We start from the raw sequence: 10,440 nt of genomic DNA on the forward strand, positions 1-10,440 counted from the left end.
TTAAGGCTTTTCAAGAATTTCTTTGCATGTATATTATGTCAGATTATTTTAATAAAGAGAGTTGAAAGCAGAAGAAGTGGGGAAGCATAATCCTACCCTGTTGACACCTTTCTTAAAAAAATAAAAATATCTGTATATCATGTTAAAATTAAGTAGAACTAAGTAGAAAATATAAATACTAAGGAGGAAGTAAAATTTCCCTTCACCTTGCCCCAGTCAGTCTCCTAAAAGGTAATCATTGTTACAAGTTCAAAAATTGCTTTTTGATGTGTCTCACTTCTAGTGGTAGAACAGACTGTTGATATGATGGTGATGTGCCAACCTTGGAATCAGTTCATAAAACTGAATTTCACTTAGATTTAAAAATTTCCAACTGCAGAAGGCTAATAGTGACCTAGTCATTCTCTATCTTCTGAGTAGCTACTTCTCTACACTAGGGAATTCAATAGCAAATAGGTACCCATTGGGCCAGAGCAGAGTATTCTTATTTTAGAAAATCAAAAGAACACATTTTTCCTTTCCTTCTGTTTGGTACAGGTGTCTCAAGCCAGGAACAGAGCAACAAGACTGAGATTGCTAAACAGAAGACAATGGATCAGGCTACAAACACAGCTGCTCCTGAGAGTCAGAGTTACCCATTTCCAGCAGCATACATGAAACGCCGTGAAAAGAGAAGCTCAAGTACTTCAGGAACAAGCGAGTATGGATACAAAGAAAGAAGCTTTAAACAATTCACTGGAGTGCTTGGCCTAAGTGATGGAGCTGGGTCCCCACCTGATGATAACAACGCCAGGGACTGCCATTTCTGGCAACTGTCCTTGGAGAAGCAAGTCATGGAGCAGCCCACACCACCACAGACAGAAAGCACTACTCAGGAGCTACCGTCAGGTAAAGATGACCCAGGAAGGGGAATTGCCGAGGCAGATTCTGAAACCAGAAAAGCGTTAGCATCACAACTCAAGCCTGAAGACATGGAAGAGCCCGTGGTGGGTGGTCTGTCACCATCCCATGAAGATGGGACTTCTGGAGCCAAGAAACCAGAAGCCAGGGCTGCTCTATCACATGTGGCAGGAAGGCCATTTACACCCCAAGATACTCTCTTGGTGGCAGTGGATGATCAGATGTTTATGGAGCCTTCTCAGAGCCAGCCAGAAAGGGAAGAAGCTTTTGGCTTTGATGTGAGAAGTGCCCAATTTAAAATGAAGTCCGCTCAAGAGACCTTCAAAGAAAAGCCTCCCAGAGGTGTTCTGCAGGCCTTAACAGCAAGGATCTCCAGAAGTGTGAGTGCCTTGGTAGAGGGAGCCCTTTGTTCCAGGAAACCACCTCCCAGAAGCCTTTCATGGTCCTTCGGGAAGTCAAAAGCTACAGTCATCATCTCAGATCCCAAGAGCACTTCAGAGGAGGACAGTGATTCTGAGCAACAGCTGGCTCCTGGACATTCTTCCCCACCCTCCAAGATGCACAGGAATGAAGAAGTCTTCCCAGAATCAAAAGGTTCAGCTGTGGAGCTGAGCAGTCCCGAGCAGCAGCAGGCCCCTAGGTATTCTTCACAGTCCTTGAGGAAGTCTAAAGCCACAACTGTCTTCTCTGATTCCGAGAGCATTTCCAAAGAGGGCAGTGACTTTGAGCAGTACCAGGCTCCCACACCCTCTCTCCAGTCCCTGAGCAAGTCCAAAGATGGCCAAGAAGTCTTCACAAAATCGGGTTCCCTGGGACAGATGAGTGGTTCCAATGAGCCGCTGACTCCCACATGTGCTTCCCGGGCTGTGGGGGAGCCTGAAGACAAAGTCTCCATGGGATCAAATAGTTATGTGGAGAAGTACAACAGTGCCAATAACACCAAGGAAGAGATGTATCCTGGACCCCCTGTCCAGGTCATGGGACCCCCTAACCAGGCCGTGGGATCCTCTGCCCAGGCTGTGGCAAATCCTAAAGACTCCCTGGTTTCAAAGACCATACCTGAAGTACAGGATGCTTCTGTGTGGCAGGTGCCTCCCAAGGACACTTTCCAGTCCTGGGTGAGCCCTAAATTCGAGCAATCTGCCTCCACAGGCCCAGAGAGCGTGGCCATGGAGTGGGGCAATTCCATGGAGCCACTGCCTCCCAGAGTGTCTTCTAAGCGCCTGATGAGGCCAAAAGTTGAGCCACCAGTCTCCTTGGATCCAGGAGTGATGACATTTAAAAGGATGATTTCTGCGGGGGTGCTGCCTCTGAGACATCCTTCTCAGGCTTCAGTGAAACCAGCAGCTCAGCAAGAAAGCTCTGCACGTCGAGAGAGCCCCGATGTTGAGAAGACCACACCTGCGCAGTTGCTAACTTTCCCACGTCCTCCTCAGGCCACGGTGAGGCCATCAGTTGAGGACCAAGACTCCATGGGTGCAGAAAGCACTGTGGTTGAGAAGAGCATTTCTACAAAGCCACTGCTTCCCAATCATCATTCTCAGTCACCGATGAGAGCTCTGGCCCAGCAACAAATCTCTGTGACTTATTCTGAAGCTGAACAGAGTGTGTTTGCAGGTTTGGAGGGTTCTGTTGCTCAGAAAATCATTCTGGTGGAGAAATTGCTCCCCAAATATTTCCCCCAGTCCTTGACAAATCCTCGAGCCCAGAAAACCTTGGAGAACACTACTGTTGACGAGGACAGCTTTGTGGAGGTGCCACCTCTCCAGCTCTCGGTGAAGTCTAAATTCCAGCCACAGGGCATTCCGCTGGAGTCCATGAGTGCTCCCACAGAGTGGAGCGGTCTGGGGGTGCCTGTGCCTCCCAGACCCACCATCCAGCAGTCCTGGGAGATCCCCATGTTTGAGCAACCAGCCTCTGAAGATCCAGAGAGTGCTGCCATTGAGTGGGGCATTATCATCAAGCCGCTGCCTCCCAGAGGGACTTCTCAGGCCCCAATGACAGCAGGAGTCAAACAAGCAATCACTGAAGGTCCAAAGAGTGTCAACACTGAAGGGGATGCATCTACCGAGCTGCTGCCTGACAAACGTCCCTACTCCATCGTGAGACAGAAAGTCCAGCAAATATCATTGAGTTTTGAGAGTGCTGCTGCCAAAGTGGGCATTTCTGGAAGGCCACTGCCTCCCATATATCCCAGCCGAGTGCTTAAAAAGTCTAAAGTTCTGGAGATGTCCTCACGTCTAGAGAGCATGGCTGATAAAGAAGTCATACCTAAGAAATCGGTGATTGTCAAGCGTCCTTCTCAGTCATTCGTGAAGTATATGGCACAGCATGTCTTTTCAGAGAGGCCTGCTACAGAGGAGGGAACTTGCATGAATCCTTCATCTTCAAATCCACCTTCCAAATCATTGAAGCCTAAAGTTGAGCAGCAAGTTTCCTCAGGCTGGGAGAGTATGGATGTTGAGGGAGCCATTTCTTTGAAGGAAGCGCCCATGAAAAGCCTTTTGCCAAGCTTGGGGAAGCCCAAAGGCCTGCAAGAAGTCCTCTCCCATTCAGAGAGTGCTCCTGCGAAGCCGAGCAGTTTTAAAAGGCAGCTGCCTCCCAGACATCTTGCCCACACATCGAGGAAGCCTGAGTACCAGCAAGAAACCTCCTCAGCTTCTGAGAGCTCTCTTGAAGAATGGAAGAGTTCTGAAGAGTGGCTGCCTGGCAAACACCCCAGCCAAGTCAAAGCTGGAGCTGAGTTTCAACCACTGATGCTCTCAAAAGGCCCAGTGAGTGCACCTGTGAAGCAGAGCAATTCTGAGCAGCACCTGCCTCCCAAACAAACTTTTCAGGCTCCTGCAGACTTTGAACACCAGCAACAGGTTTATCCAAGTCCCGTGAGTGCTGCCGCTGAGGAAACCACTTTGGAGAGTTATCCTAGCTGCTGGTCTCTACCCAGAAACCTGGCTTCTCCAAGGAAAATCAAGAAACCCAGCCAAAGCTCTGAAGACCTCACTAAGAATGTCACAACTGCCCCTACCAAGCCCATGCTGGCCGCTGCTCCTGCCCTGCAGTCGCCCACTTCTGGAAGTAGTTCCTCTCAGGAGGAAGTTCCTGAGAGCGATGATCAAAATAGCAGCCGTTCAGATTCATCCAACAGCGGGGCTGATGTTGAAAAGCTTTTTGGAGTCCGACTGAGAAGAACCTCTTCCTCACAGAAGTATAAGGGTGGGAAACAAGGTTTTACCAAGCTTTCTTCACCCTCCTTGGGCTCAATTTCATCCTCTGTAGGTACAGCCCAGCCAGTCAGAAGGGCTTCCAAGGGGACCCTGGGCACCAGGCAAAACCTCACCACAGTATATGACTTGGCAGAGAAGCAACAGAGGAGGCCCAAATCTGAAAGCATGGCCAAGAAGCAACCTGCTTACAGGATCCCAGGTGAGTCTTTATCTTCCCACATGGGCAGCAGGTACCAAGAAGAGAAAAGAACCAGAAAGAAAAGTCTTGAATGGGAGGAAGTCTGTTCTAGCCTTGCCCATTACCTTGTGACTTTGATAGGGCTGACTTGGGGATTTAGGGGCAGAATAATGCTCTATTCTAGATAAATAGATTTGGAGATGGTTAACTTGGAGTCTTCTCTTTCCCAAGGGGGTCTCCTTTGAACATTTGTCCACATTCTGTAATGGACAGGTGACCATCTCCCCATCCCGCTTACCCCATATACATGTAGATGGAATTTTATGCCTTTCTCAAAATACCTTTACATGTATTATGCTCCCTTCAACACCACGTAGCTTTTTATTCTTTATTTATTTATTGCTACTCAGCACATGGGATTTTAGTTCCATGACCAGAGATCAAACCTGCTGTAGTGGAAATACGGAGTCTTAAGCACTGGACCTCCAGGGAAGTCCCCCACATATATTTTTGAAGCCAACTCATTAATAGAGCGCTATGTTCAGACTCTCAGCTTGAAGTCTTAATTTATTGTAAATGTTTGTACTTCCACAGCTTCTTAACTCACCTGAAATGCCTAAGAATCAAGAGCTAGGTGACTTTTTGAGCATTTATCTTTCTCAAAGTATTTTTACCTTCAGAATTATCATCACATAGTCTTGTACATGCCTATAACCATATCCATAACCACACACTTTCATTAGAGACCATGAAGTAAGAGATGCAATAAGATTTTTCTTGGAGTTAGAGAAATGACATCAGTGGCCTAATCATCTGGCCTCCTAGGAACTTCTCTAGCCCACTTGGCAACCATTGTCCTACCTGAATTGGGGATAGAAAGAGAGATGGACAAGGGAGGGAAAGGGACCAGTAAGAGGACAGTTGACAAACTTTGAAGTGCAGCTTATCTACTCAAGGCGTTCCTGCCTTTCAAAGTTGTGGGGAAGGCACTAAAGAATGGGGCCCTTCTCTATATGTTGTTTATTTTCATTTGGCAGTTAACAAAGATTCCATTTGAGACATTATTGTAGGTAGGTCCCAGTCGGTCTCAAGACCCAGCCTGCCTCACTTTAGTTCCACTTTCTTTTATTCCTTTCTCAGGAAAAGCTCCTGGTCGATGGTCAGAGTATGCCGCCTTAGAGCCAGCTTGGATAACCACCATAAAGCAGGAGCAGGGGCGCTTCCGGGCCAACATTCCTCCCAAAGAGCCAAGACTCAAGAGTAGAGCTGCAGCCAAGGCTGAGATGAAAGAACCCAGACATGGAGTAGGACCTCGAGCAGCCTACAAAACACTCCAAAAGGTCACTGGAGCCAATTGATTAAGCTTGTATTAGGAACTTGGCCAGACATGCAGTTCCCCACCTCTTTGGGTGCATTAATCAAAGCAAAGGGACTGTTGGGGGGAAATACTTGGTTTGTACTCATAGAAAGATGCCCCCACTTTATGTTCCTAAAGGATTTGTGCAAAGTCATGCATAGAGAAGATTCTTTTTTTTTTTCATTTATTTTTATTAGTTGGAGGCTAATTACTTTACAACATTGTAGTGCATTTTGCCATACATTGACATGAATCAGCCATGAATTTACATGTGTTCCCCATCCCGATCCCCCCTCCGGCCTCCCTCCCCATCCCATCCCTCTGGGTCTTCCCAGTGCACCAGCCCTGAGCACTTGTCTCATGCATCCAACCTGGGCTGGCGACCTGTTTCACACTTGATGGTATACTTGTTTCAATGCTATTCTCTCAGAACATCCCACTCTCGCCTTCTCCCACAGAGTCCAAAAGTCTGTTCATAGAAAAGATTCTATAAATCAAATCCTGTTCTAAATATTCTAGAAAATTGGTTGAGGCATAAGTCGATATAAGAAAACCCCAAAGGTCACCACTGGGGTGAGTTGAGTAACTATTCTTACAAATATTTTAGGCCTCTAAATATGTATGTGCATTTAAGAAAATATGAGTGGAATTAAACTATATTCTTATTCACTTAACATTTTATTTCTGGGCACCTTTCCATTATCAGCACATAAAGATTTACCTTTATGTAAATAAAGGTAATGTTTGGTGTTCAGGCTTCCACATATTGATTTGGTTTGGTCTGGCACCTCCCTATAGATTAAAAGTGAAATTATGTGATGAACTAGGCTAATGGAACAGAACATGATAGGATGATGTCTTGCTTTTAATGTCCCATTTGCAATGTCTTTGGAAGTTTTAGAATGAAGACCCTTCTTGTCAACACTGCATAAAACTGCCTCAAGAAAACTCAATGAAGTTTACTTAACAAGAGATGTCTAAGTTCCTATACTTTTAAGTGCTTACAGAATTTGTTGAAGGATTATGTGAAAAACTGCTTTCACTTTGTGCCTTAAAGATCTTTTCATTTCATCATTATTATTTTTATGGGAGCAGGATCATACAGGTAGAAAAGTCTACCTTGGTTAAAGTTTTGTCAGAGGGAAATACACTAGGATATGTAAACTAATTAATTTAGATCAGTTGGGGTGAGGTTAATTTAAAAAGCTTAAAATGTACCATTTTGAAAAGACCTATAGTTGTATCATTTTTTAATGCAAGACATGAACACAAGATGTAAACAAGTTTTGTTGTGTAGAAATCTATGGAAGCCAATTAATTGATAAGATTTGTTTGCAACCATCACATTTTGGTTAGCTTTCTGTTAAGTGCTGGTAAACTGCTAGAGAAAAGGTTGTAGTCGGGCTAAGTAATTCTCATGTTAACCTGTTTACACTGTTTATATGATTAGATAACCTTTTCTCCCAGCTCAGAAAGGTTATAAAGTTGAACCAGCTTAGATTTTGTGATTCTAAATTCTGAACCTAGGTGCTTTCTGTGCTCTTTCCTTTCTTACCTCTCTTTCTTTTTGGTTAATGTTGAACTTATAATACCCAGGACGGGATGTGCACCTATGATCTGAGTAAGTAATTTGCTATTTTCATGTCAGGACTTATAAGATCTTTCTGTTTTCATTTTTGTATTAAAGAGAACTGGCCTTGTAAGTGAAAGCCAACCAAGAATGGTTCTCACTTCTGATGTCAAGAGACAGGAGAAGATGGCACCAACAAAACCTCTGAAGTCTACCAAAACAGGTAAAACAACAACAACAACAACAAAAACACCCTCTCCCTTGACTCCCAAAAGAGCTCTCACAGAATGTGAAACCTCCTATTTCAAACTCAGGCAATACGTGTCTCTTCCCCCAAATCAACTTGTGATTCTCTCATAGTACTTCCATTAGATACAGATATTAGCTTGTTTTAGGAAAATCCAACTATTATGACTAATATAAGTCAGTCCAGTGTGTAACTTTCAGAGAGCCTTTCAGTCTTTTACCCCATCAAGGAATCTGTATAGGAACAAAATTGTGATCATGCACTAGAATGCTCCTGTGGCTGGTATTCAAAAGGAGAGAATACCAAGCCACTTTCTAGCTCACAGCAAAGCGGTATTTTCTCACCCTCTACATTCCCAGTGAAACTGTGAAAAATAATCTAGTATAAATGCCCAATAGTATTGAATTTTTAAAAACTATTTAAAAGGCTTGTTTCAACTCCTCCATATTCTGAGCAGAGGTATGAGAGGTGGGGCATGTTGAAAGCTGAGAAAACCACTGTGCTGTGATAAAATCAAATGGGGTCTTATCAGTAGAGTTATGGGTCAGAGGGATTTTTTTTTTTTCTAGAAGGAGCAGGGAGAGGGGAGGATAGGTTTATATTGAGTCATCTTTGTTCTCTTCCTTAGTCCATCTCATGAAGAAATTAGAGTAGGAATTTAGGAATCCACTGTCTGGCCATGATATAGCAGCACTTGATCTGCTTAGGTCAAGTGACCTAAAGCCTCTCATGGACATGGTACTCCTATCAAGTGGTTTTCAACTCTTACTATGTATTAGAATCACCTGATGTGATTTTTTAAAAATTATAGATAGTCCTGGATCCATTGCTGGAGATTCTAATTCAATTGGTTCATGAAATAGCATGTGCATTTGTATTTTTAAAGAGACCCTGAAGTGAAGTCGCTCAGTCGTGTCCGACTCTTTTGGACCCCACGGACTGTAGCCTACCAGGCTACTCGGTCCATGGGATTTTCCAGTTAAGAGTACTGGAATGGATTGCCATTTCCTTCTCCAGGGGATCTTCCCGACCCAGAGATTGAACCCAGGTCTCCTACATTGTAGGCAGACGCTTTACCGTCTGAGCTACCAGGGAAGCCCCAAAGAGACCCTAGGTGGTTCTAATATGTGACCAGGGTTGAGAACCACTGGCTGACTAAGCCACTAAGTCGTCAACCGTAAAGCAGGATGAGGGAAGGAGGTACTTTTAGAACTGGGGCATAGCAAGGTAGTCTGCTTAGTAGGAGCAGTTGATATAATGTTATTTAGCATAGATTTTTCCTGGGTGGGCCTACCGAGTCATCAACAGTGATTTCATACAATATAAGGAATTGGCAAAACAAAACCAATATTACCTTATTTGAAATTTTAAAAACAGAATGGATACCATATAATATGTTTCCACTCCGGTCTCAGTTCAAAAGTACAAGACAGTCCAATAATAACGACCCAAAGATTGGCAGTTACAGTTGCAGGTATTTATTCTCAGGCCTTCCAATGCCCAGGCCTCTGTGGTACTGGCCATACTGACATTACTCCTTTCACATACCACTGCCCATGCACTGACTTTTAGAAACCAGAGGAAACCTAAAAGGAAGAAAATTTTTATTGCATCCCATAAACATACTTCAGTATCTCTGGGGCTTCTTACTGCTTATGTGTTATTTGCTATGGTTTGGTTCCAGCTGGATTTGAAGATGAGAAGATACTTCAAGTGACTTGGATGGAAAAAGAAACCAGGTCTTATACACTTCCAGCAATGCTACCACAGCCAGTTGAACCAGCTGAACCGGTTTGGTTCTCTCTGGCCAAGAAGAAAGCGGAGGCATGGAGCATTATAGCAGAAACAATGCAATAAACTGCTCCTGGGTGGAGTATCAGCATTTCAAATTATAATTGCCAATAGCTATATTAATGCCATGTAGTGAATTATTTACTGTAGCCATTTTATTAAGCATAAGAGCCTTAAAATGGGCATTAAAACTAATAATTATTTGAATGAAATAGATGCCATGAATGCCTAACCTTCAGTACAGTCACTGCCAGCATCTGAAAACCCAGCATTTCCTTTATAAAAACTATGTAAAATGTTTGCACTGCTGTTGAATTGAGAAATCTTTAACTTTGGACCATGGGCTGTAGAAGGGAGAAAGCTAAAACATTTTGTTGGCGCAACTAAGAGGTAGGCATTTCCCTTGATCAAATAAATTCATTCTAATGGAAATGTCCAGATGATCTGGTCCAAGGATTGGCTTCTTTGTTTTATGAGCCTAATTAAATGCTTCAGTTCTTTCATTGCTGCTCTGAACTTTGTAAAGCCTCCTAAGAAGAGGTGGTATTGATAGAAGTGAAAATTCTGGGTTTCCAAGAAAAAATTTGCACAGCCAGCTCCCCAGTCTGTCCTTTGCCCTTTGAAACACCTTCTTTGTATCCCTGAGGGCCCCCAACCCCTGCAACTTATACAGAGCTCTCTTTGCACATGCTGCATGTCAACCTGTCGAAAGTCTGGCAGCTGTGAGCACCCTCCTATGAGGCATAACATTCCTTGGGGACTATCATGCTCCTCTGAGGGGTTAGCCCTCCAGTGTTTGACCTCTTACCCCAGTGCCACTGTGGTCCTCTCTATTTGCTCAGAAGCATAGTGCGTGTCATACACATCCTATTTTTAAAGTACTTAAGGCCCTCTTAAAATTCAAAATTCTGCAGATGGGGGCTTCCCTGGTGACTCAGACAATAAAGAATCTGCCTGTAATGCAGGAGACCTGGGTTTGATTCCTAGGTCAGGAAGATCCCCTGGAGGAGGGCATGGCAACACACTCCAGTATTCTTGCCTGGAGAATCCCACGGACAGAAGAACCTGGTGGGCTACAGTCCATGGGGTCACGAAGAGTTGAACACAACTGAGCAGCTAAGCACAGCACATCACAACAGAGGCCGAAGGCTGTGCTTTTAGTCAGGCAGATGG

General features: G+C 44.3%; 1 protein-coding gene across 1 annotated transcript in view; it reads left to right on the forward strand.

Moving 5' to 3' along the window:
* KIAA1210 (KIAA1210 ortholog) overlaps positions 1 to 9,869 on the forward strand; it is a 43,965-nt gene extending 34,096 nt beyond the window's left edge. The window contains exons 9-12 of the mRNA XM_065916879.1: positions 538 to 4,323; positions 5,443 to 5,642; positions 7,347 to 7,452; positions 9,161 to 9,869. Of these exons, the coding sequence (XP_065772951.1) occupies positions 538 to 4,323; positions 5,443 to 5,642; positions 7,347 to 7,452; positions 9,161 to 9,333 (4,265 nt within the window). The 3' untranslated portion in view covers positions 9,334 to 9,869. The remainder of the gene's footprint in view (positions 1 to 537; positions 4,324 to 5,442; positions 5,643 to 7,346; positions 7,453 to 9,160) is intronic.
* The last annotated feature ends 571 nt before the right edge of the window (positions 9,870 to 10,440 follow it).

The sequence above is a fragment of the Muntiacus reevesi genome, chromosome X (genome assembly GCF_963930625.1).
Source record: "Muntiacus reevesi chromosome X, mMunRee1.1, whole genome shotgun sequence".
Lineage (NCBI taxonomy): Eukaryota > Metazoa > Chordata > Mammalia > Artiodactyla > Cervidae > Muntiacus > Muntiacus reevesi.